Source organism: Amphiprion ocellaris, chromosome 10, assembly GCF_022539595.1.
Source record: "Amphiprion ocellaris isolate individual 3 ecotype Okinawa chromosome 10, ASM2253959v1, whole genome shotgun sequence".
In the NCBI taxonomy this organism is placed as follows: Eukaryota; Metazoa; Chordata; class Actinopteri; family Pomacentridae; genus Amphiprion; species Amphiprion ocellaris.
Window position 1 is genome coordinate 3,177,320 of NC_072775.1, and position 27,742 is coordinate 3,205,061.

The 27,742-nt window shown below is 39.5% G+C and overlaps 2 protein-coding genes and 3 non-coding genes across 5 annotated transcripts; all 5 read right to left on the reverse strand.

Annotated features, from left to right (window-relative positions):
* Positions 1–605: 605 nt before the first annotated feature.
* On the reverse strand, positions 606–11,136 carry acadm (acyl-CoA dehydrogenase medium chain). Its single transcript, XM_055014483.1, has 12 exons — positions 10,986–11,136; positions 9,755–9,854; positions 9,234–9,331; positions 8,597–8,666; positions 7,603–7,703; positions 6,520–6,600; positions 4,621–4,751; positions 4,416–4,524; positions 3,356–3,496; positions 2,450–2,545; positions 1,821–2,069; positions 606–1,737 (listed from the first exon to the last, which is right to left on the reverse strand). The coding sequence occupies exons 1-12, from the start codon at positions 10,998–11,000 to the stop codon at positions 1,666–1,668; spliced, it is 1,263 nt and encodes a 420-aa protein (XP_054870458.1). The 5' UTR covers positions 11,001–11,136; the 3' UTR covers positions 606–1,665.
* Positions 11,137–12,312: 1,176 nt separating this feature from the next.
* On the reverse strand, positions 12,313–16,976 carry LOC111563465 (40S ribosomal protein S8). The gene is made up of 6 exons (XM_055014484.1): positions 16,953–16,976; positions 15,328–15,434; positions 14,555–14,654; positions 14,164–14,339; positions 13,070–13,199; positions 12,313–12,466 (listed from the first exon to the last, which is right to left on the reverse strand). Exons 1-6 carry the CDS (start codon positions 16,954–16,956, stop codon positions 12,357–12,359), a joined length of 627 nt encoding a protein of 208 aa, XP_054870459.1. The 5' UTR covers positions 16,957–16,976; the 3' UTR covers positions 12,313–12,356.
* On the reverse strand, positions 13,310–13,378 carry LOC111563478 (small nucleolar RNA SNORD38). Its single transcript, XR_002745690.1, has one exon. It is a non-coding gene; the product is annotated as a small nucleolar RNA SNORD38 (small nucleolar RNA).
* On the reverse strand, positions 14,443–14,511 carry LOC111563479 (small nucleolar RNA SNORD38). The gene has a single exon (XR_002745691.1). It is a non-coding gene; the product is annotated as a small nucleolar RNA SNORD38 (small nucleolar RNA).
* Positions 15,172–15,278, reverse strand: LOC111563480 (small nucleolar RNA SNORD46). Its single transcript, XR_002745692.1, has one exon. It is a non-coding gene; the product is annotated as a small nucleolar RNA SNORD46 (small nucleolar RNA).
* Positions 16,977–27,742: the final 10,766 nt, after the last annotated feature.

Genomic DNA, 27,742 nt, shown 5'->3' on the forward strand with positions numbered 1-27,742 from the left:
ATATAGCTTAAAATGCATTTTCCCAGCTAATTTTAAGATCTCAATATTCTAAATATCATGTCTTATTTCAAGAAATCTTACCAAGACATTTTTCACTTGTTCTATTGGCAGATTTTTTTTACTTATTCAAAGGTAAAAGTTCCTTGAAATATTTTTTTTTTCTTGTTTTGAAAGGGGCATTTTTTCCAGTGCACTGAGACCCTCTTTGATTTGTTTTCTACGCTAACAATGCTACTTTCTGCTGGAAACTTGAGCCAGTTGTATTTCTGAGAGGCAAACAGCTGAAAACAAACCACTGATGAGTATAATCCATCTAAACGCTGCTTTAACCAAAGTCTGACCTTTTGTACGTGAACATGATTACTGCCAGGAATCTCCTTCAGTTTCTTTGCAGAATGTGTTCACTCGTCGATGACGCTTCTTTCCAGGGGAGCTGATTGTTTTTATTATTTCCAGGTTTAACTCACGAGTGGACATCTGCAACAAATCTCCTCATATTTTACTTCTATTGTCATCTTTAAGCAAATTTAACCCAAGTCAAGTCAGTTCTTTCAATAAAACATGTTTATTTGCATTATAAATGTCCCAAAAATGACCACAGCATCTCAGATGAATAGAATAATTTAATAAACAAGTGGCAGACAGAAGATTTCACCATTATGTCGAGTGACTTCCATACTTTCTACGTCTACACAGATCAGGCATTAAATGGATGTTCGACACATTTCAAAGTGACAGCAGCTAACGGGGAAACCATGCAGTTTTACAATCATTAATACGTCTCCAAACAATCTGTCCATAAATGGATTTGAACGACTATTTTACAATTTGATCTTCAGAGCAAACGCAGGAGTTTCACTGGGATGTGGAAGATGCAATAAGGCATGGAGAAAATAAATCATCTGTTTACTGACAATCAGGACGGCTACAGAAATTAACACAAGTCTGCAAACTCGAACTCTAAACCCCTAAATTCTAACCCTCTGGGTGGAAGGCTGCTCTTCTTATCCAAACGTATCATCTGTCCTCACAAAAAAAACCCTAAAAATTATCATGCACACTACCAGTCTAAACTCTGGACACATCTTCTCATTCAGTGCTTTTTATTTAATTGTATTATTTTCTACATTATAGATTAATACTGAAGATTAACACAGTTTTGTTTACAACATAATTCTATGTTTGTTCTTTTATAGTTTTGACATCTTCAGTATTAATCTGTAATGTATAAAATAACTAAATAAAAACCTTGGACTGGTAGCGTACATGCAGCACTTTTACAGTCTAACTTGGCAGATAAGTGGTAAATAGCACCAGATTAATAAACGGTTTGTGTGGTTTGAGTCCTGCTGCCAGTATTTACAGCCTGCAGAGGATTTTTGGAACGTCTATTTACAACCGACATTAACCCGAAAGCAAACTTGACAAACAGAATATAGAAATGTGATATTTTGTTATTTAAACGACATTTAAATTGATTGATGGTAAAATGAAGGCTGTGCTCTGCAGGGGATGAAGTTCCCGGACAGAAAGATTAACTGTCAAAGAGCAGCAGGATGAAGCGACATTAAGGCAAACATTCTGAGTTTAGATGCTCAGCTCTATCTGTTCGTGTTACGTATCGAAAAGCTATGAGAACGTGTGAATGAGGACGAGGCGCCGTGCTCACTTCTTGAATCTTCCCAGGTGTTCTCGGGCGATGATGATTCTCTGGATCTGAGCTGTGCCCTCGTAGATCTGCAATCAGAGACAGCAATGAAATAAAGTTTGACCAAAGAGGCATTGGTTTGGTGCACATCATCATTATCGTCATCACCCACCTGGTAGATCTTGGCGTCTCTCATCAGCTTCTCCACCGGGTACTCGCTGTTGAAGCCGTTGCCTCCAAACACCTGCACGGCGTCGGTGGCCACCTGGTTGGCGATGTCTCCGGCGAAGGCCTTGGCGATGGAGGCGTAGTAGGTGTTCCTGCGGCCCTGATCCACCTCCCAGGCCGACCGCTGGTACGCCATCCTGGCCAGCTCCACCTTCATGGCCATCTCAGCCAGGAGGAAGGACACGGCCTGGTGCTGTGGACAGGAGACAGGAGCTCATTGGTCCTGATCATCTGGTGGTCAGGAGGTATGTTCAGGCTTTTAACAGCAGCTTTCCAGCTAAAATGTCAGCTTAGAAACACCAACAACTAGAATTAACCAAGAAAAGACTCAGGAGACTGTTTGCCTCCTGTTTAGTTGCTGCTCTGATCTTAATTATTTTATCTTTACTCTTGTTTTTACACAGTGCATTCCTGTTTATGACTGTGTTTTACCTTTATTTTATTTTTCTAATGACTCTTTGGTTCTAATCTTTTCCTACTAATCTGCCCTTCATTGTTGTTTATTAATTACAGTAAAGATCTGTTCTCTTTAATGCCAGTGATGGAACATAAAAACAAAGTCTACTAACTAACATCAGCTATAGCTTTGCCGAAGGTCTTCCTCTCCAGGGCGTAGTTGGTGGCTTCATCTAGAGCTCTCTGAGCCAGACCAGTCGCTCCTGCTGCCACCTGGAAAACAGACAAGAAGTTCATTAAAACACAGGTATTATCCTGGAGATGTGGCTGAAATGTCCTGAAATATTCTGCATTTTGGATAAGTGGAAATCTGTCGTCTTTTACAGATTTTATGCCCACACAGATCCAAAAGTTAGACACAACAGAAAAGGTTCTGAGACTGTTTGAGATGCACCGAAAGCATCATGAAACGTACAAACAGAGCGTTCCACCAAACCAAACTGTCAACACAACGATCCGTCCTGTGTTTCTGTGACAGCTGGTAGCTGGACACTGATTTCTCCAAGGACAGCAGACTTCCACAGTGAGAAAACAGAAAGTTAAGAAGAGTTTGGGGTAAATAAAACATCACTGAGATACAACTAATCCAAGGAGAGGAAAGTCCTCATTCTTAGAGCTTTTCTTCTCATGTCTGAGTGACGGTCGGAATTCTTTGGACAGATTTTCTCTCCACTTCATTTCTGCAGTCAATAATCTGTTGTCATGAATTAATTTCCTCTGTGACAGCGAAATGCATCCCATAATACTTCAGAAACTGCTGCAGGTTAAACTACAATTTACAGGAACTTTTAGAGCTGACTGTTTCTCTATAAACTGACTGAAAGGACTGTTACCAGGATCACTAATGCTCAACTAGGGCCTGAATAGCAGTTTCTGGGCTCCGGATATTCGGCCCCGATTAATGATGAATACCCGAATAATCGGTTCGGCTCATAATGTCCGACGGGGGGGCGGATAAATGACATAACTCGTCCACACGGAGCCGATCGGACCCGTCAAGCAGAAAACAAGCTTTAGACTTACTGGAGGTCTGGTGTTGTCGAAGGCTCCCATGGCGATTTTGAATCCGGCTCCCTCTCCGATCAGAACGTTCTCCTTCGGTATCCTCACGTCTTCAAAGGTGATTCCTCTGGTGTCGGAGCACCTCTGGCCCATGTTCATCTCCTACCAGCACAAAACAAACAGTTATATCCTGGGTGGCACGTCACAGACCACTCTAAAGCAGATTACTGAACCATCCTGGTTATAAATCTAATAATAATTTATATTCCACTCATGTCAGGAGCAACAGTGAGCAGGTTCTGGTCTCTAAACCATGAATTAGGAGCTCTACTGGTCCAGGTCAGTCTTGTATTTTTGAATGGTTTTCTTGTTCTGCATCAGAATAGTTTTATTTTCTGGGTTTTACTGGTCCTAATGGAACCATCTTACTGATGAATCAGTGGCAGTATTCTACCTCTCCACTGAGCTTTCATGTAAATGTGGAGAAGCAGCTTTGTAGGTTTTTTTTTGCTTAAACATTTCCTTCTTTAGTTTCCCACTGATAAGACAACAGATGTGAATTCCAAGAAAAAAACAACACTGGTTTCCACGACATCTGGACACGAATATATTAATAATCATCAGCTCTGGTTGCATCTATAGGAAAGTTGTTTCTACACTTCCAGTCTGTTTCTTTGTGCTGAGAGCTGCTAAATGATGGAGACCGACAGCTACATGTGGACCCTGAATGCCTCACAGTCAGAGCTGTTAAATGATGGAGACCTATACTGACCCTGAACGCCTCACAATCAGAGCTGCTAAATGATGAAGAACGACAGTTCCATGCTGACCCTGAACGCCTCACAGCCAGAGCTGCTAACTGCTGCTGACGCCACGTCTTCCATGGAGACACAACTCTATAAAAAGCTGATGAAGCTCGATGAGGAAGATCTGCTGCTTCTGTCCTTATTCCTCCATGAGTGAATTTCTACATTCCACATTTCAATGTTCCAAACTTTCCTCCCAGTGACTCAGTAAATATTGCTTCACTTTGGAGTTAAATCTACTCATTGAATACGTGTTGGACAGAAAATACTCTCACCTTCCTTCCTGGTGTGAGTCCCGGAGTGTCTGCCTCCACGATGAAGCCGGTAAAAGCTTTGCTAGCGGGACATTTGGGGTCTGGGTTTGTACGGGCCAGAAGGAAGTACCTGGAAGGATGAAAGACACATGAAAGGATAAATAACCAGACAGTAGAGATGTTTGAGGAGCTAAATGCTGCAGTAGATCCTGTAGTGAGGACGCACCAGTTGGCCTTTCCTCCGTTAGTGATCCACATCTTCTGTCCGTTAACGACGTACTCGTCTCCCACCTTCACAGCTCGGGTCTTGATGTTGGCCACATCAGAGCCTGCTCCGGGCTCAGTGACGCAGTAGGCCTGCCCAAAATAAAAATAATAATTAGTGGTGGGACGCGATTTAAAAAAATTTAATCTAATTAATTACAGGCGTTGTAATTAATTAATCACAATTAATTGCAGTTTTGTCAAATAGCAATATTTGACACGATAAGTGAAGTTTTTCAGTTCAAATAAAATTGTGGTTGACAGTTGAATCAATGAATAGACATATACGTGTTTATAATTTAAAATTTATTTAAAAAAAGGAAAATGGGACATATAGAAAAAAGTGATTTTGATGATTTAAAGCCTGAATTTAGTTGTTTTTTCTAAAACAAAAAGTTTATAATTAAGTAATTAAAAGAGATATTTTTGTTGTTTAGGTTATTTCTCCTTTAAGGAGGCAGAGCATCGACGGAGTAAAAACTTAAACCACAAAAATATTTCATTTCTATTTATCTGCATTTTTCATCTGTCTGCTACATTCACAGATTATTGCAAATCTAAGTGCAATTATAGCGATTTTATTCAACATTTTAAGACTTTCTGTAAACTCAAGCTCTGTCTAGAAAAGTGGTCTATCATGGGATGGCTACACCGTTAGCCGTTAGCATGACTCGTAGCTAACGTTAGCTCTGGTGCTAACAGCAACATGTTTTACATTGAGGTGATACCGTCGGCTTGAAGTGACGCAGTGATCAGAAAACTCTTTGTTGTACAATTTACACACAACCAGGCTTTTATCCAAGCTGCCATCAGGAAGATTTTTAAAAGGAAACTTTCTGTCCAACAAGCTCAATCTCATCTTCCTTCACTGTTCACCAGTGCCTGACTTCACTCAGTGCTTCCTGTGCTTCTTCTTCATGGCTACAAACAGACTTTAGGTTCATTACCGCCACCTACTGGGCTGGAGTGTTCATCAGCGTTACTGGTGTACCAGAAATGAGGGAACTGTGGAGGGTGGAATTAATTGCGTTATTATTTTTAACACGTTATTTGCGCTGTAATTAGTTAATCGAAATTAACGCGTTAAAGTCCCAGTCCTAATAATAATACAAACCAGAAAAGGAGTTAACGAGGTCTGAACCAGAGCGAGACAAAGCTGCTGTCATTACACAGGATAAGTTAAGATCTACTTTATTCATCCCGGAGAAAATTATTTTGCCACAGTACAATTAACAATAAACAAAGGTTATTGGAATACACACAATTACACAGAGGCTAGGACTAGAATAGAACTAATAAAGGAAAAAACGCAGTGTCTAAAAGTGTTTGTGTGAAGTGTCTAGAAAAATAAGAATAAAAATAAAGAAAACAAGATGACACAAGTGCAAGACGTAAACTGTAAACTAAATAAGAAACTGATTAACAGAAAGTAAACAGATGTATTGTACTAAAAATACTGCTCTTGACAATGATAATCCAGATCGTGAGACTACTAAGGAAAAGTCTGATGATATTAGAGCTGAAAATAAGTCAACTGATCACGTATCCTCCTGCAGAACGGGGAGGAAGGACTTCCTGAGGCGTTGTGTGGTTTCAGTCTATGGCTGGAGGTTTGAATTTAAGATAATAAACGTGTACAGTGCAAGATAATTCACTATCAGCAGTAATTTGACTGAAACTTTCTAATTAGTGAGTTAAAAATGATCAGATTTATGAAGTTGATGACACTTTTGTTTTTTAAATCTTCAATCAAATAACCAGTAACCACTGCAGATGATAAAAGATAGTGACTTTTATTTCCTTCTGAGAAATATGGTGACAGAAATAAAGCATTTTAAAAATGTACAAATGAAACACTTACACACATGAGAGGCTCTTCAGTCATCCTTCCCAGGTATTTCCTCTTCTGGGCATCGTTTCCAGCCAGAATAACCGGCATTTGCTGTGAGGAATAAACAGATGCAGATTAATTCTAGGGACAGCGTCAGCACAGGTCTGTTAGGAAAGATTCTGCTTTGATTGCTGATGAAGACTGATTCACTTTCAGCCACTGTTTAAGGTGAGCTACCAACTTTCAAAACTCACCTTAAACATGTTATTTTTCAGGATTGATTCCTTTTTTTCTGGTCTGAGTCTGCAGACATATTGTTCTGTTTATACCAAAGCTGCTGGAGGCACATTTGTGACGTTTTGCTCCATAAACTAAATTGGTTTGAGTGCTGTTTGTTGTGTTCAGAAGCTGATTCAGCCTCCAGCAAACACAGAAGCAGCAAACGTCCCATAAATGACTCCAGAAGCACATCTTCTGCTCTGCTAACCTGGTTTCTTTAACCCTCCTGTTGTACTCATTTACGGGCACCAGAAAATATTGTTTCCTTGTCTGAAAAAAAAATCCAAAAATTCAGCAAAAAAAAAAAAAAAAAAAAAAAAAATCCCCAAATTTCTGAAAATTTGCAAAACCTTATGGAAGAAAATTCCAATAATTCCGTAAAAGTTTTATTTTTACAAAATTGTTCCAAAATAATCCTAAAAATATCTAAAGTGATTACATATATATCAGTAAAATTTCTAATATTTTCTTTAAGAACATTCAGAAAAAAAATCAACCAAAATCCAGCAAAATTCGCTGGACTTTGGTTGATTTTTTTGTGAATGTTCTTAAGAAACATTTTTAACATTTCTTTTTTCCACCCAAAAATTTTCAAAAATTTCCCAAAAATGTTGAAAATGTGGACATCAGAAGTTTCACTGTGAAAATATATTTTTTCTCACATTTTCAAACTTTAAAACGGGTCAACTTGGCCCGCAGGACGACACGAGGGTTAAAACATTCACAGCTTCTCAAATATCTGGCGTATACTGTGTTTCATTTTGATCTGAAAGAACAGCAAAACTCTTTTCAAAAGCCTGAGAATCAGTGGAAATCCTAAAAAATGACACTTACTCCCAGAGAGTTTGCCTCCATGGCAGTCTGGACTCCTGTGCAGCCGTAAGCCAACTCCTCTGTGATGAGGCAGCTGTCAAAGATGGACAAACCCATCCCACCTGGATAGAAACAGGATTTCACAGCGTTCAAACACAGGTCTGACAACTTCCCTAAATCAAAGAGGGCTCCACTGACGTGATTCTGCCACTGAACACATCCAGCCTGCATTTAGTATTTAGTCAGGGAGGCTGTTACTGACATGATCAGGGTGTGCTCTTATTGTTCTTTTTTTATTAAAATCTGTAGTCTGACACTATAAGGGCTCCAGACCAATTCTCTCATTTGGTCGCACCTCCCATCTTGTCACAGGTAAAACACATCTTATAGACAGACGCTACAATTTACCGATGTTCCCTAAACGCCCCATGCTGCTGATTGGTCGCTGCGATGCTCAGACGAGTGGAGACCAAAAATTATTTTAAAGAGAGTTAAACTGGGTGTTCTAATGTCAGATCTGCGTTGTCTTGTTCTACAAGCACTCTTTACTATGTGGTAAAAAACAGTGCATGTAGGTGAGGAGACCTCATTTTAAATACCAATAAAAACCACAGTACACAGAATTTTAGTCGTACTACTTTACACCCATCGCATCCTCACACAATACGACCGGCTCAAACTTTAACTCGTCAAAAAAAGGTCGCAAATGCAACTATTTTGGTTCCAGTCTGCAGCCCCGAATGCACCAGGAAAGTCAGTAAAACAGCTTGGACACCGTAGTTTTCTTCTTTTTGGTGTTTCCACATCTAACAGGTTTATATCAGGAATTATTTGAATGTTTAAGAGGTGAAAGTTTGCTGTATGTGAGGGTTACATTTAAAAATTTTCCGTGTGTCAGCTCATACACGCCTAAAATGCTTCAGTTAACCAAGTGTAGAACTCTGCAGGACAAACAGTACAACTAGATTTTTAAATATAAGTGGAATATTTTCCACCTCAGAATAAAACAATGTACCATATTCCTGTGGGATGTGACCGTTGACCAGGCCCAGCTCCCACGCTTTCTTGATGAGTGGGACTGGATACTGGAAAAAGAAAAGACAAAAAAAAAACCAGATTAAACTTTACTGATAAATAACTGTGCAAATATTTAAGGAAGACAACTCCAATTTAACAACTCATATCTGGCAGCAATCCAGTTATAAAAGCATTTAGATTCATAGAGATAAACAGCTGAACAACTCAATCCTTGCTTGACAAAAACAAACACAAAAAAATAATAATTAAAAATTAAAGCACTGTTCTCTTTGTCACCAGAACTTAGACTTAAAATCTGCCAAATTTCCCCTCAGGTTAGTGTTTTTTTAAAAGATTAAAGAGGGTCACAAAGCACACAGCACTATTTCCTGTAGTAAACAAACAGGCAGCAGCATCAGTTATGATCTTATATCTTATAAACTTTTATATATATTGGTTCTTGCTGTTTATTCCACTGATAATACAGCACAGAGGAAAAACACCACTGAAAAGCAAAGCTAAGTCAAATGACAGCACACAGAGTCTCTAAGAAATATGAAGCACAATAACACTTACAGCTTTAATATCAATAATTCAAGCTATATTTACGATCTGCAGTCTAATCTTAGACTCACTTCTCCACTTTTGTCATAAGCAGCAGCAACAGGAACGATCTCTTCTCGAGCAAACCTCCTGGCCAGTTGCTGGAACTCCTTCTGCTGATCCGTCAACTCTGAAATCACCACGTTTTGAAGAATAACTGATCTCAAATATCATTAAACTACAGACCAATTACTAAAGCTCTTTAATGCAGAAGGTGGCAGTCCACGTTTGATTTTATTAGGAAGGAGAAGAGGATCATAATTTTCCACCTGATTTAACCCTCGTGTCATCCTGCGGGTCAAAATTGCCAAATTTGGGGGAATTTTTTTTTTTTTTTTTTTTTTTTAACTTTTAAAGGAAACTTTTAAGGAATTATTAGAATTTTCTTCCTGAAGGTTTTGCAAATTTTCAGAAATTTGGGGAATTTTTTTGCTGATATTTTGGGTTTTTTTTCAGACAAGGAAAGAATATTTTTGGTGCCCGTAAATGAAGACAGCAGGAGGGTTAAGACATATTTAAGGCCTTTATATTAAGTTTTCTGCATTAAACTCACCAAAGGAGAAGCCCAGAGATCCGTGGCTGCTGGACATCGCTGCGTTGGCTGCAGCTGAACTCTGGAGACGGATCCCAGACTGCAGACCGGCTCTGAACACCTGATAGTGAAACCAGCAGGAAGTTAAAGTTACCTTCACACCTCTGGCAAGTGATCACTAGTTAGCTCCAGTCTGTGTCCCTGATGGACACAGCTGAGTGCTGAGCATCTTTTTTCTGTAAAACGTGAGAATATTTCTAAAATCTTTAGAAATATCTCAGACTATTATAGCTCTATGTCCTATCTAGCAATGCCAGAAAAAATAATAACTGGCATGAAAATGTAAAAATAATTGCAAGATTTTTCAAGAATCAAGAATCAATCCAGCTTTTATTATTATTATTATTATTATTATTATTATTATTATTATTATTTTTAAGCATAATATTAAGGCCTGCTCTAGTATCTGGGCTAGATGTTTTCAAAAAAGCTGTTTCAAGCTTGTGAAACCTTGCCTTCATTCATAAAAACATGCAAAGCTACAATTTTACTGCTTTTTAACCGATCTGGACCACTACCAGGCGGGTCTACATTAAACACAGTCATATTACAGAAATAATCAAATAAATAATATGCCAGAAAATGCAAATATTCACATTAGTGAAGCTTTACTCCAGTTCTTAAAACACGAATAAACAGTAATTTCCCATTCTAGGCTGCATCAAATCAAATATATATGAACTTTACTCCACTAGATAACACAGATATGAATGATTTTCACCCTCTACCCTTCAACAGATAAGATCTAGATCTCAACCGACTATCTTTAGGCTGGAGAAATGTAAACTAATAGGACTAATGTAAAGACATTTCTAAAACACAGAATGAAAACAAGGAGAAGAATAATTTCTCTGGACCTTCAAAGACCTTCACAGCACCAGGTCGGTTAATCATCATACAGATCAACTGGTGATTACCTCTATAGCTCACACTGAGCTAATGTTGATCTCACATAGCTCCAGACTTTTGACAATGTGTTGAATATAAAATAAATAAACAAAACACAGTGTTTTAACCACTGCAGCTTGTTGCTAGCTACCGTTAGCCTGGGACGCAACTAGCAAAGCTTGTTTGGTCGGAGGAAGGAAGAAATGCAGGTCAGGAGGACAACCAGCCGCTCAGAGCACACTTTAAATCACTTAAATTATAGAAAACACGAAGCTAAATGACGACTAACGCAGAATAAACTCACCTTATTGAGCAGCATTTTTGTGACTCCGTCGGACAAGCAGCGAAGACTGGAAGCTATCTCTGCCCCACTTCTACAGCGGCGGCCTCTCAGCCAATCAGACAGCCGGGATCTGGTCACGTGTCGCTCCTCGGTATCCTCGCTGTGACTTTTGCCCCAGTTTAGTTACCTAACAACAAAACTCACTTTTTTACTGCCCTGTTCAGTTACCTGTTAGATAACTGGACAAAACTACTAACTAGAAAAGCACTCAGAGAGCGCAGTACTCCTCCAGGGCTGCTCAGTTGACGGACACTGCAAAAACTCAAAATCTTACCAAGTCTATTTGTCTTATTTTTAGTCAAAATGTCTCATCCCACTTGATTTAAGATAAATTCACTTAACAAGAGACATTTCAGCAAGATGGAGTGACTTGTTTTAAGACAACGCATCTTAAATATCTTGTTAAGTCAAACAATCTTGAAATTATCTTGTTTTGAATTGAGTTTTACAAGAAAACTAAATAAGTTTAACCCTCCTGTCGTCCTGCGGGTCAAAATTAACCCGTTTTAAAGTTTGAAAATGTGGAGAAAAAAAATATTTTCACAGTGAAACCTCTGATGTCCACATTTTCAACATTTTTGGGAAATCTTTGAACATTTTGTAGTGGAAAAAAGAAATGTTAAAAATGTTCTTAAAGAAAATATAAGTTTTACTTACATGGAATCACTTTATATATTTTTAGGTTTTTTTGGAAGCTTTTTACTAATTTTTTGAAAATATTTACAAGTATTTTCTTGCCAAATTTGGGGGATTTTTTTAAACAACCAGAGATCACTGAAAGTATTTTTCCTTTTATATTCTTAGTTTGTATTTTATTTTCAGCAGCGTACCACACCTCCATCACATCTGACACAAGAATTCCCTTCATGATTCACTAAGTTTTATCTTCTTCCGTTGACTCGGTGGACATTACTGACTATTCTTTAGTCGTTTTTAGGAACGTCACCCAATTTCAGCAACTTTAATTCTACAATTCAGAGAAAACTGATTTTATATCTGATGAAGTGGTAGGATTTGATGTAGAGAACATTCTGGTCACATCAACACAAACAGCATTAAAAACAGATTATTTCTAAACCGTGTTAATCATTGCTATATACAGTAAACTGGATTTATACAGGTTGAACACTTCCAGCTCGTCTTCTGACCTTTTTAATAACGTGCAAGTTTAACAATCAAGATCAGAAATTGTTGATTTGTTGCTGTAATGGAAAAAAAACTGAAATATTGACTGTAAAGCATTTGGATTTAACTCCTGAATAAAAATAAATAACAGCGGAAGCCGACAGTCGTGGGACGTGGATTTTATTGACGTATCAAACAGCTGTACATCTATTTGCCTTTCTTGGCCTTGATCTTCCTCAGGTAGAACTCCAGCTCCTTGCCCTCCAGGATGTAGCCGTCTGCCCTGCCGCACTGGCCGGGTCTGGAGGCGATGCAAGCTGCAGGAGGAGACGGAAACCCGGTCAGTGGAGGAGGCTCAAGCAGTCCACATGGTGAGATTCAAGTTTCAGGAAAGACATGCAGCTTTAAGGGTTCAGAAACATTCTCCTCCCAGATGCCTACATGATGTTCATCTTCTCAACAGAAGTGGTATTTGGGTTCTCTCAGAGCTTAAAAGTCTTGTGTGTAGAAGAATTTACACCTCATCTCTCAGCTAAAGAACCTTTCCAGTAGATAAACATCACATGCGTTAAATTTAACTTTACCACTGTTTGTTCCCTGCAGGATAAGCAGAGCTCATCTGTTTTCAGTTTCCCCTCCTTCAGTAAATAAAAAAAGTAAATATTTACTTTCCCACATTTAAAACATGAATATACAAGTTTAACTAGTAATAATCAGGACCTGGCTGAGCTACATGGGATTGTTTTCTCTTCTAAAGTGAAAATATACTGTCTAATACAAGACAAACTGAAGGCATCTGATGTCCTGAATAAAGACACTTCCAGCAGACGGCCAATCAGCGGTCCAGTCTTCTAAATGAGATGCACCGTTCGTCCAGATAAAAGTCATTCAGGGTGATAAACTACAGATGCTGGACTTACCGAGCAGCTTTCCCTGCTGGAACTGCTCCTCCAGAAGAGTGCTGATCTTGGCCGTCTTTTTACGCTCGTCGTACTTCTTCTGGGTCTTCTTTGACCTCTTCTTGTTCAGGACCTCTTCCTCCTCAGGAGTCTGCAGCAGAAACCAGTTTTAACACATCGTCACCAAACCCTCAGCTTCTGAAACTCAAGTAATTTAAACGTAGAATGAACCCTGCAGCACATGTGTGGAGGTAACAAGTCTTTCTCAGAGTCATAGTTATCACCACTTTCATTCAGTAGCAGAACTGGACAAAGTTATCATCATGGAAAGACGTGCACCGAATCAAACAGCACTCTGCCACTGTAGTGCTGTCTCAGGTCAAAAAGTGAACTTAAACCATAAATACAGTGATCACCCTTAACATGCATTTCCAATCTAAACCTGCTGAATGTGGACAGGTTAGCGTTAACCCTCCTGTTGTCCTCAATTACAGGCACCAAAAAATATTGTTTCCTTGTATGACAAAAATCAAAAAAATTCAGCAAACAAATTCCACAAGTTTCTGAAAATTTGCAAAACCTTCAGGAAGAAATTTCCAATAATTCCTTAAGTTTTCCTTAAAAATCCCCCAAATTTGGCAAGAAAATTCTTGTAAATATTTTCCAAAAATTGAGTAAAAATCTTCCAAAAAAACCTAAAAATATCGAAAGTGATTACATATATATCAGTCAAACTTCTAATATTTTCTTTAAGAACATTCACAAAAAAAAAAATCAACCAAAATCCAGCAAAATTCACTGGATTTTGGTTGATTTTTATGTGAATGTTCTTAAGAAACATTTTTAACATTTTTTTCCCACCAAAAAATCTTCAAAAATTTCTCAAAAATGTTGAAAATGTGGACATCAGAAGTTTCACTGTGAAAATATATTTTTTTCCCCACATTTTCAAACTTCAAAAAGGGGCAATTTTGACCCGCAGGACGACACGAGGGTTAAGGCAACATGTGGTAAAGCTGATGTTAAGCTCTGGTAGCAGGAGAGATAGATGGGACAACAGATTTTCCCCTAAAACTCAGACATTTCTCCCTGCTAGATTAAGCTTCTCCACGTACCAGCTTGGCTCCCTTCTTGCGTCCCAGAGGAGTGGCGTAGTGAGCCTCATACCACTGCCTGTAGGGAAGGCTGTCCACCAGGACGATGCAGTTCTTCACCAGGGTCTTGGTTCTGACCAGCTCGTTGTTGGAGGCGTTGTAGACCACATCGATGATCCTGGTCTTGCGTGTGCAGCCTGAATGAACAAAATCAACCGTCATCAGCAAAAGAAAACTACCTATTCATCCTGTCAGCTCAGACTTTTTTTTTTTTTTGAAGTGTCAAAGCAGGAACTGGTCTTTCTCAGAGTCTTTGATATCACCACTAGCATTCAGTAGCAGAACTGGACAAAGTTATCCTCATGGAAAGAACATCAGAGAAGATTCAGAAGGTAACAGCAGGGAAACTTACACTCAGAGCCCCAAGAGAAGTTTCCAACATCCAACCTCAGAGCACGGTACTTCTTGTTCCCACCACGGACCCTCACTGTGTGGATTCGACGAGCTCCGATCTGAAGAAGCAAAAACACATCTTTCATTAGTTCTGACATTTGTGTGAACCTTTTTGATAGTTTAGAGAACAACAGTTAGATTAACCCTCTGAACTCCAGCAATTAATTACTTTTTGCCACGTTTTTCTCAGCAATATAAAATCCCGGATCTCCAACGAAAATGCTCAACGATTGCTATAAACAGGGAAAACTCATAAATGTCTTTGTGCAGCATAACCAAACCTTGGTGCCATAAATCTTTTTCATTTAAAAAAAAAAAAAACAAAAACAAAAAAAAAAAAAAAAAGATGAAAGTTTAGCTTCTTCGCTTGTTTAACAGAAACTGAAATTATTATATCCAGAATATGTGTACGTTCCCCCTGGCGTTGCCAACACTGGACAAAACAACCTGTGGCTCAACATATTCTAGATCTTTACTACTACTCACCATGTGCTCTATGGAAACACAGCCTAAAGGTCATTATTTTAAAGACAGAACATTATTTTCTTTGGTGTTCAGAGGGTTAACATGCATTGAAGCGTGTCAGTGTAACTATGACAATCCTAGCATTGGTAAGCCCAAAGCTTTGAACCAAAACGGCTCAAAAAAGACCTACCTAAGGTTGTGTTTTCATCACCCACGCTACATCGCTTTAAACTCAGCTTAAGTCAGAGAACCAACGATTTTATTCACCTTTGTGTTTGCAGGAGGACGCCCAAGCTCATACTTCCTCTTCTTGTGGTAGGGCTTGCGTTTACCGCCGGTCTTGCGGCGTTTATGCCAGTTGTCCCGTGAGATACCTGAGAAGACGGAAAATCAGCCAGGAGTTAGATCAGTGCACACACAAGACGTTCAACAGAAAATGACTTTCTATGCTTGAGCGATCAGTTCTCCAAGGTAAAGGTTGTCCGCAATTGAATTCAGATTCCGCAAAATTTTTTTTCATCATGTCACTCAAGCAACTGATAACTCCTTTCCGAGCTAAAAAAGTTGAAGTTCCAAAAGCTAAATAGTCTTAATGTTACAGTGAACTACGTTTATAACTACTTAAAGTCTAGAAACCAAACTTTGCTGTGGACCTCGGCAGCATTAAGTGGTAACCTGATCTACGTCTGTTGGCTGGTATCTGTATTAATGCTGTCAATAATGCATCGATATGAAAACTTCTTAACTGACCATATTACAGACGAACACGTCCACAGTCTTTTAGAATTAGTATTCTAACACTTACTCCAGCAGAAGCTCAAACCTCAAAATAAAAGCAAACTATCTCAGGAGCGTCTGCAGCACATGTAGCAGAGCACCCTAACCATCACAGCTCAGCAGATAGTAATAACAATAGTAATACATTTTATTTAGAGGCATCTTTCACAACACCGTACAAAGTAAACGGAATCAAAACACATTCAGACTCTGGTGCAAAGTCAGTGTTTTCATTATATGATGCTGAGTAGTTCGTGAGTTACACCATTGGAAATAACGCTACCAGTTCCCCTTTTAGATATAACACTTCTGAATACTGACCAATACACCGGTTTCAGGATTTCTTACAAGATAAAATCGGATTGGCCCAAAAATCCAGTATTGCTAAATCTCCGATTTCTGTAACTTAAAGCCATGCTGTGGCCTTTAGGAATTAGCATGTACCTCCAGTGACCACAAGCACATTTGGTAACTTATTTCAAGTCAAATCAATAAGCCAAATCACATTAAATGCACTGAATTACTTTGAACAACATCAGAATTATTAAGCGTCTCTGCAGTGCTTCAGAGCTGCTAGCGAATGCTAACACCACCTCTCAGTAACCACAATAAAATCTGGTCACTTATTTCAAGTCAGAATATGAAGTTAAATCACACTAAGTGACTGAATTATTCATTATTTATTAATCTTTATCCCTGCAGTGTTTCGGAGCAGCAGCATGACCTGCTAGCTAATGCTAACACCGCCTCTCAATTTAGCTTTTAAATTCAAAAGTACAAGCAAAGAATCTCTCCACTACGTCTGACATGTTCACTATACATCGTTTGTTCCTGCTAAAACTCCTACAACATCACAAAAACACCAAATGAGCCCCTTTTAACCTTATTTTAGCCTCCGGAGCTAAAACTACACGGGCCATCACAGCAGCCATCTTGGAGCACTTCTAACATCCACTGGAAATTACTTCATTAAAACAGAATCCACCGAGTCTACACAGCAAAGTTAAAGCAATATTTATTTGGGTAACATTTATGTGCAATACAGCAAACCATTTTAGGACTATTCTTTCTTTAAAACACCAGATGGAGAAGGATTCTGTCGGACTAACACTCACCCATTCTCAGGCGCCGGCTAGAAAGAGGAAGCGCAAAGGATCATGGGGAGGTTTGAAGCTGCTTGTTCTCGCGAGAATTAACGCCACCTGAGAACGAGATTTTCTTGGTCACCGCAGAAGAAGCGGCTACACGTGCATCTAGTGATGGCTGATCGAGGCTTTGTTGAAGCTTCGACACTTCATTCAAAACATGGTTCATTACTCGAGGCCTCAATGACACACAGTGCTCGAGTAGGACATCTAGTGGTCAATAATATGAAGTGCAATCAAGACGTGGTCGTTGGTTCATGGATTGTTTTGGATTTGATTCGCCATGCACACATTCCTGTTTGACTACACTAGATGATTGTATGGGTTGTAGTGGACACAAAAATAATATTACTAGTAATAATAATGACAATAACTATTGAAGAGCATGTTTCTTATTTGCCATGTTTGTCTGTAACCCTATATACTCTTCACTTGTATTCTGTGTTATGAAACATTTAAACGGTGCTGCTACATTCATGAGATGCTCTACAAATACAGACTGATGTCATTTTCACATGGGGCTGGTGCAAATAAAGATTTTATGGATTATTATGGATTTTGGCAAAGTATGTCTTGGGGTTTATTGGTAAAGAGGTCAGTAAAGAGGGTGTGTTTATGTAACTGGTTATGAGGTTTTATTGAGAAATAATTTATCAACAGTTTTGGGACCACTGTTCCCTCTAAGCTGCGCGCGATACTTTTTATTTATTTTTTTTTGCGCATTTATCATCTATTTTTTTTTTTGCCATTTTCGAGTTTTTTTTTAACTTGAGTCTCGACTCGATCGTTTTTCTCAGGAGGCTGGACTTCAGCCTTTGTGCTGGAGGGTGGAACCCTCAGTTCCAAGACTTTCCAAAGCCTCCACACCTCCCGAGTCCTCAGGACCTGAGCTTTGACACAGTCTGAGGGCTGAAATTTTCTAAGTCCCACAGTAGTTCTCTGTTAGATTGAACTTCCAGACAGTCCAAGGACTGATATCTTCTAAGTTCCTGAGTAGTTCTCTGTTAGTTTGAACCTTCACACAGTCTGAGGACTGAAATCTTAATAGTTCTTGAGTAGTTCTCTGTTAGTTTGAACCTTCAGACAGTCTGTTAATGTTTCGATTAAATCTTTAAGGTTTTTCTTTTTAAATGTTTTACCACCTTTTAATGTTTAATTTTCTTTTTAAATCCTTTATTGTATTTTCAGTGTAATTCCTATTTGAACTTTTATTGTCTTTAAGATATAATTTTCTAATTAAACATTTAATTTTTTAAATTAAATGTTTTGTCTTGTTTGGCCTTTTATTGGATAGGTGTAGTGAGAGACAGACAGGAAACAAGGGAAAAGAGTTGGGGGAAGACTTGCAGCAAAGGGCCACTAGGGGGACTCGAACCCGGGACGCTGCGTCAGGGACCAGCCCCTGTACATGGGTCACCCACTTAACCCGTTGAGCTATATATGCACACATGTTTTGTCTTTTTAAGGGTTTAATAATCTGATTAAATGTTTTGCATTTTTAAAAATGTTTAACATTCTTCTTGTTTAATTGTATTTTTTAAATGTTTAATGATGGAAAATACTTTATCTGTAATTTCTAATATTTGTATTTTAAAAATTTTGTTTAATTTCATAATGACATGTATTGTATCTTATTGAATTATCTCATTCCATATTTTGTCTGTTTAATATAATTTAATGTAATTTAATGTTTAACTCTATTACAGACACAGACAAAATATGGAATAAAGACTTTGCAAGGAAATGAACTTGAAATATGAGCCACCAGTAAATAGTATTTTATCTTTGGAGAAGTTTAACATGTAAGTTTGTGCAGCTGATCAGTGGTGAGGCCTGTGGATGACTGGAGATGTGTGTGGACACTTAGACGAAGCAGCAAATGTGTTGAAAATGAGTTGTCTTCTCAGAGTCTTGAAGATGTTTTGTCAGAGCTAAGAAAGAAGTAAGAGATCCTGCAGGTGATTGTTGAGTGGTGTTGAGGAATTTGAATGTAGAGGAATAGCAAAGAGATTTTGAAGATATTTAAGCCATAAGTTGTATTTTATTTGTTTGCTGTTCTCTCCCATTTGTAGTGAAGAGAAGTGATTTGACATGAAGAATGTGATTTGTGTGGCTTTGAAATTGTGTTAAAATGTAAAAATGAGTGATGAGGAGAAGAGTGTGACTTTTTAGTATTGTGTTTTTTAGCGTGTTCTTTAAAAGTTGTAGGTAGATTATGTTCTTTTTTTGATTTTGTGGATTGTTTTTTTTTCTTTCAGTGTTGATGTCACCGCCTTGACGAATAGAAGAAAAGCCTGTATTTGGGTATGTAGGACCGGTAGTCCAGAGGTAGTGATGGTGGTTTGGAACCGGGAGAGTGCAGGTTCAATCCCCCACTCTGCTCAAGCTTTTTTTTTCACATTTGGGCAAAATTTGCCAAAAATATTCTTGAAGCGCTCTTTGCGCTCTTTGCGCTCTTTGCGCTCTTTGCGCTCTTTGCGCTCTTTGCGCTCTTTGCGCTCTTTGCGCTCTTTGCGCTCTTTGCGCTCTTTGCGCTCTTTGCGCTCTTTGCGCTCTTTGCGCTCTTTGCGCTCTTTGCGCTCTTTGCGCTCTTTGCGCTCTTTGCGCTCTTTGCGCTCTTTGCGCTCTTTGCGCTCTTTGCGCTCTTTGCGCTCTTTGCGCTCTTTGCGCTCTTTGCGCTCTTTGCGCTCTTTGCGCTCTTTGCGCTCTTTGCGCTCTTTGCGCTCTTTGCGCTCTTTGCGCTCTTTGCCTTTTTCGGGCAACTTCTTGGTTTTGCAGGAACCACCCTTCAACTCCAATCCACTGACACTCCACACCACAGACCACAACCTTTCCACTCCACTATCATCCTCCACAAGGTTCCCAGTGGGGATTCGAACCATGACCCTCCACATGACAGACACACAACCTATGTGTGAGCTATCTTTCACACAAGCTCCTTCGTGGACTTTGTTGTAATGATGGTTGAAAGAGGTTGTCATACAGCCAAAGTATGTATATATTGTAAATAAAGCTGTTGTAACAATGTAAATTGCCCCTGGAGTGGAGAGAAATAAAGAATTTTATCTTATCTTATCTTATCTTAAAAAGTGTCAAAAGAGCCCTGGGCTGGATTCGAACCAAAAACCTGCTGGATGAGAGGCAGATAACTTACCACTGCACTATCCTTCCTACTAGGTGTAACTGTTAGTTTTCATAAATGATGGTACACAAAACTATTAAGGAGGTGAAGATAATAAAGGTACTAAGGTGGATTTCAACCGGGTACCTTCAACATGCCAGGCAAAAAACTTACCTCTACACCACCTGTCCTACAAGATGTTGCTCTAACTTTGCTTAAATGATGCTAGCAATTAGTACTGGAGCATCCAAAGGACACATAAAAAGTGTGAGTGGGGATTTGAACCATGGACCTTCAACATGTGAAGCACAGAACTTACCTCTGCACCACATTTCCTACAAGGTGTTGTTGTAAATTGGCTTAAATGATGGCATCAATCAGTACTGGAGCAATCAAAGGACAAATAAAATGTGTGAGTGGAGATTTGAATCATGTGAGGTACAGAACTTACATTGTAGGTTTGTTTCTGAGACTGAATACACCCAATCTTGTCTGATCTGCAAAGCTAAGCAGGGTTGGGCGTGGTTAGTATTTGGATGGGAGACTACCTGGGAATACCAGCTGCTGTAAGCTTTTTACTTCTCCTCACAACCTGAACAAGACACTGCTGGTCATTCACTAGAGACAGCTATCAACTAAAACCTCTTGGTTTCTTTATTATACACTCTATGAGGTGGATAAGCTGCAGCTCATGCTGATTTATTGCTGGTTCTGGTTGGAGCCAAAGAACAAAGGCGTCACCTGTTGGAGCAGCTGATGTCCTGCAGCCTCTTCACCACAGAAAGCCTCTGACAGCTTCAATTCTTTACACTCTGACTGCAAGACACCAATCACATAGGAACATATACATGTGTGGAACAAAGAGCTGAACTGACACTCAACATGTGTTTGACCATTTATTGATAAAGACATTCAAACATGTCTAGAGATAGAACACCAACGCACGGTGTAAGAAAGGTCAGAACAGACTTCACCTGCTCAGGAAACTGAGGTCCTTCGGGATGCAGGGAGCAATTCTGAGGACCTTTTATGGTTGTGTGGTGGTATCAGCCATCCTGTATGGAGTGGTCTGCTGGAGCAGCAGCATCACGGCTGCAGACAGGAAGAGACTAAAGAAACTGGTTAAGAAAGCAAGCTCTGTCCTGGGCTGGTGTTAGACAGGAGGATGATGACAAAGCTGTTGTCTATCATGGAGGACATCTCCCACCCCCTGCAGGAAACAGGACCATCACCAGCAGCTCCTTCAGGGACAGACTGCTTCACCCACAATGTTTGAAGGAGGTCCTTCCTTCCTGCAGCAGTCAGACTGTGTTCAATCAAACCTGCTCCCAGTAGTTCAGATCACCCATGAAGTAACTGCAATAAAATGTAAATAAGTCAATATGTGCAATTTCACAAGATTTTTTTTTTTTTACAAGCATTTCTATTTCTTCTCTAAGGAGAAAGCATCTATTTAAATCTGTGCACTGAGTGCTGCTTTTCTTTTTACTTTTTTCCTATCTGCTACTGCCACACTGAAAATTTCCCCACTGCAGAATCTACCTATCCATCCATCTATCTATGGTCCATCTACCTCCCTACCTATCTATCCATCCATCCATCCATCCATCCATCTCTCTCACGGGTGTGGGGGTTGATTCACCTGTTCTCAATCACCTTAATCCACGAAGGCCCGGTTCTTCATTCTTCCGCTCTCTGCCAGACCAGAGACTTTGAAACCAGAACCTTTCTCCTACAATTAGTCTGGTTTCCCCTTTTTGTTTTCACCTTGGTTTAGTTATCCTTTCTGTGTTGGTTTTAGTTTCATTCGTTAAATAAACTCCTTGTAATCTTTGACCTGTGTCTGCAGATGTCCTGTGACACCAATGATCCCATCTGATATTTAGCATGTTTTCAATTATTGGTCCCATTTCTTAAAAAAAAAAAGCCCCCTGAAATCTGATCAGATAAATGAATGTGAAACTACTTTGGGTCTGCTGCAGCTGCCTCCCTCTGATCTTGTTCCTGCCCACAGCACAATCTGATCAGTGAAACACTGAAGGACAACTTCAGCATGTAAAACATAAATAAGCAAAGGCTGCAACTCGTGATTATTTTAATTTTAACTTAACTTTATGTGCTGTTCAAAAACTTAATTTTTTCTGCAAATGTGTAGTGATTCCAAATCTTGGTTATTGATCTCCTTGATTACAAAAAAATCTGTATCGACCCGGAAAAAAAACAAACATGTCAGGCACCCTATGATGTTAACTGTTTGCCTGAATGTTTTTGTTTAAAGTCCTCAGTAATAACCTTTGACTGGTTGCTCTTAACCCTGTAAAACTCACTGCTGCAAAAATACAACATCAGCTTATTTTTTAATTACTATTTTCTATTATATATATCTGAAATAAACCCTAATCTGGGGTCTGACAGCAGCGTGAGGTCAAAGAAGCTGCCATCAGCTGCTGCACTTCTGTCCGTCCAGCAGATGGAGCCATGGAGCTGCAGTGAAGTGAAGAGCAGCACAAGGCCACCACCACTTCCATCCACTGACGCATTCAATTTGACTGACGCTAATGTTTTATTGACTTCCAACCACTAAACCAATAAAAGCTGCAAGCAGCGTTGGACGGGTCCTCGCATCCGAGCAGCCCGACTGGCCCCCGCATATCCACCAGGAGGCGCTGCAACTGAGAGAGTAAAGTTTCAGGCAGATTGGAGCATGTACAGGCTACTTACACAGCACTTCCTGTTTCATGGCGAGAAATCCAAAATGGCCGCCAAGTGGTGCAAAGATGTGATTAGGGCCGGACTCTGATCATACATGTAAAATTTCAGGCAGATTGGAGCATGTACAGGCTGGTTACACAGCACTTCCTGTTTCATGGCGAGAAATCCAAAATGGCCGCCAAGTGGCACAAAGATGTGATTAGGGCCGGACTCTGATCACACCTGTAAAGTTTGAGGCAGATTGGAGCATGTTTAGGGCAGTTACACAGCAGTTGATGTTTCATGGGGAAGCACCAAAATTCAGGAGGCCGCCATGGCCACGCCCTCAGACTTTTGCGGAGCATTTTTATAACTTTTGATCACCCATGCCTGGAGTACATCCTGGCCAAATTTCAGCTCTCTCAGTGTTACCCTATTTGAGTTTATAGCTTTTGAAAATGTCTAAAAATGACCCCAAATCGTCAAAACATATGACATATAATTCAAAATGGCCGACTTCCTGCTTGACTTTGGCCATGGGTGTCCATTACATTTTTGTGCATCTTGACGAGTTACATATGCCTACCAAGTTTCATAATTCTAGGTGACACGTACTGGCCGTAGTAACTGTTTGAAATTTTCCAGGTGGCGCTATGGAGCCATTTTGCAACAGTCATGTGCAATTCGTCTAAAATATCAAATATCTCAGCAGTCCTGATATGTGTGGCAATTTTGGCGAGCATATGACCATTTTTAACCTGTCAAAAAGTACTTTGTTTATTCTGGCAACGATACGTTGCCATGGCAACAGCGTTTTATGAATCGTCAAAATCTTCACACTGTGGCATCGTCTAGGTGTAACCACTCACCTGACCAATTTTCTGAATGATATGACAAAGTTTCTGGCAATGGCACGTGCAAATGTAATGACAATTTCTTCCTGTTGCCAATAGGTGGCGCTTTGAGTATTTCTAAATTTATGAATGTGGATGTGTTCAGACCCGGACTGGTGTCCACCATATCAAGTTTGGTCCAGATTGGATCATTTCCAGCTGAGATATTAATAATTCAATTTTCATGGCGAGAAATCGAAATTCGCCGCGCCGCCACAGACACGCCCCTTGATGACGAGTCGCCATTTTCTCTGGGAATCATCATCAATGTGTTCTGGCTTATGTCAGCACATTTGAAGTGATTCTGGTCAACGTGCTAAGAATAGTACATCAAAATGTAAAAAATGTCTATTTCTTGCTACCACAAGGTGGCGCCAGGGCTGGACTGGGATCAAAATATGGTCCTGGCATTTTTGGTCATGGTGGCCCACCATGATTATTTATACAATATGCCAAGCCATACGACATACCAGAGGATATATGTGCACGTTGTTTCAAAAAAAAAACAAAAAAAAAAAAACGCAGCAGCCTACGTGGAAGAGAGTAACCATGTAAAAAAAAAAAAAGATACACTCTGTCACTTCTCACAGGGACTTTATTTAAAATTTTATTACAAACTGTCAAAATTAGCAACTTGAATTTAAAGTGGAGCTCTTCACCAAAATGGAACCTTAAAGTATGAAGAGAGAGATTGAGAGAGAGAAAGATAGAGAGAGAGATGCATAGATGATCAAGAAAAGAAAAAGAGCTGGAATCAGTTAAGGTATAGTTTTAAAGCTAATGTGACCTCGTCGATGTGTCCCTGCTGTGTCACGTCTCTCCCTCCGTCCTCCTCCTCCTTCTCCTCCTACTCCTTTTCCTCAGATTCCCCCTGAACTTCGGCTTCTTTTTCTATCATGGCAGCAGCAGTCGCTGCCGCAGGTGAAGTAGTGGAAGCAACGGCAAACATGTCACTTATTTAGCAGCATTTTGCTGCATCGACTTGCAGGCTTTTAAGCGTTTATTCGCGCAATTTTTCAGCGCCCCCCTTTCGTTTGGGCCGTTTCTCCATCTTTGCTCTTCTCCACTTCCGGCCAACTCAAACGGCAAAATTTGATGACTTTGGTCAAGAGGCCGGGGAGGGGCGGGCCGAGGAGGGCTGAGAGATTTCATTGGATTAGTCCAATGTCCTTCAAGAAAATCAACCAATGGGCCGTCGCGATCGACAAAAAGGATTTATATTTATATATGATGGTTAAATTATGACACCCCCTGTGCCGGCCCAAAAATGTGCTTCGGCCCACCGGGCATCGCCCGGTACGCCAGATGGCCAATCCACCCCTGGTTGGGGTTAAAATGTTGTCAGAAGAAGAAGAATCAAGAAAGAAACGACATAACAAAATGCCATTAAATCAAAGGGAAAAAGTTGAGACAAGAAAACATTTATAAAGTAGGAAAATATTTGGAAAATAAGGAAAATAGGAAAATAAAGTAGGAAAATAAAGTCGAAGTAATTTAAGAAGTTAATTTAATAACTAAAGATGTAACTTTGTAAATAAGTGTAATCTATTTCACTTATTTGATCGATAGGTCTAGTGAGAGACAGGCAGACAACGGTGTAGAAATAAGAATGAGGGCAACTCATACAGCACGGGGTTGCCAGCGGGAATCGAACTCGGGCCTTAGCGTTGGGGACCTAGTACATGCGTGAGTGGCTTAATTCGTAGAGCTATATGGACACACATGTTATGTGCTTTTAAACGTGTATTCATCCAATAGAAAGTCTAGGGGTAGGGTTAGGGTTACAGAGGAAGGTCCTGACAGTAGCAATGTACAAAAATGGATATTAAATTTTACATATTTTCATAATTTAATATTAAGTCAAACTAGCCAAAAAATTCTTAAAATGAATGTGGGGTTTTCCCGGTGGATTTTGGCCGTGCGATATAGACCGGCCAAAAACCAACGGGAAAACCGGGGATTAATTTCTCTTAATATTCGGCTGCTTCGTTTGGACATTAAAAATATTTATGTGTAATATTAATTTAACCCTATTTTTGCTATACAACTGTAAGGACCTTGCTCTGTAACCCTAACCCTACCCCTAGACTTTCTATTGGATTTATACACGTTTTCAAGGTCAGAACGTGTGTGCTCATGTAGCTTTACGGGTTACGCCTCTGACGTATGTACTAGGTCCCCGACGCTGAGGCCCGGGTTCGATTCCCGCTCGCAACCCCGTGCTATATGATTTGCCCTCATTCTTATTTCTACCCCGTTGTCTACCTGTCTCTCACTACACCTATCCAAACAAAAAGTGAAAGACACTAGTACACTTATTTACATAGTTCAATGTTTCTTTACAAATAAACACCTTAAAGACAATAACACTTTTACTAGGAATTAAACACAATTTACTATGAAAACTTTAAATATACAATTACACATTAAAATCTACTACAAGTTCTTAACATTACAAACTACAAGAGTTTAAACATTTAATACTGAAAATAATATTTTTACTCATCACATCCAATAATACTTTTCACTCAACAATTACACATTAAAAAGACAAAACAGTTGTACATCTAATCTAATATTATAAAATCATGAAGAATGACAAAAAACAAAGACTAAACTTTTAAGATGAATCTAAATACAGACAAAACATTTGATAAACACCAGTGACACTTTTGAATATCTAATTACACAGAAGACACAATAACAAAATCCAAAAAAACAAATAAATTTACATATCTTAAAACGTTTTCTATTCGGAAACAAAAACATCTGGTTGTTTCTTCAAACACTTCCTCTTTCAATGTTCTGGGTTGCACTATGAATTGATTTACTAATAACTCTTTTCTCAAAACTGCTTCCCTCATAAAGTCTACTAATAGTTGAAATCATTGATCAAACTAATGTTACCTTCTGATCATCACTAACTATACTTTTCATTGAATACAATCAAAGTTTCTGGACCATTTCTAAATAGCACACAGGTGAACGTCTCACCAAAACTCAAATGGATACTCTAAATGTGAAATCAAGACTCATGGTCACAACTTTTAAGGCTTCGATTAAACACAAATTTCTAACTAACAGAGAAGTACTAAGACACTTTGCACATTTCAGTCCTCACACTATCTGACATTTCAAACTAACAGACAACTACACATGGACATAGAAGACACGAGTCCTTGGACTATCTGAAGGTTCTAGTTTACAGACAACTACTGTGAAACTTCGAAAATTTCAGCCCTCAGACTGTGTGAAAGCTCATCTCCTCAGGACTCAAAAGGTCTGTACACTTTGAAAATCTTGAAAATCAGAGTTCAACCCTCCAGCACAAAGCCTAAAGTGCAACCTCCTGACAAAAACTGTCGAGTCAAAACTCAAGTTAAAAATTAAAGCTGCAAGCAGCATTGGACAGGTCCTCGCATCCTTGCTGGTCGGCGAATCCAGGCACGTCCACCAGGTGGCGCTGTGACCGAGAGTGCATGTCGGCCTATGGATGTGATCAGGACTGGACTCTGATCACACGTGTAAAATTTCAGGCAGATTGGAGCATGTTCAGGCTACTTCTAGAGCTTTTCCTGTCCATCCACCAGGTGGCGCTGCGACCGAGAGTTTATGTCGGCCTATGGATGTGATCAGGACTGGACTCTGATCACACATGTAAAGTTTCAGGCAGATTGGAGCATGTTTAGGGCAGTTACACAGCAGTTGATGTTTCATGGCGAAGCACCAAAATTCACGAGGCCGCCATGGCCACGCCCTCAGACTTAAGGTGAGCATTTTGATAACTTTTGATCACCCATGCCTGGAGTACATGCTAGCCGAATTTCAGCTCTCTCGGTGTTACCCTGTTTGAGTTTATAGCTTTTGAAAATGTACAAAAATGACCCAAAATCGTCAAAACATATGACATATAATTCAAAATGGCCGACTTCCTGTTGGGTTTTGGGCGTGGCCATGATTGACTTTTTTGGGTTTCCTGATGTGCTGAATATACCTACAAAATTTTGTAGCTGTAGATGAAACATCGTGCAAGTTGGCCTAATGACCAAATTTTC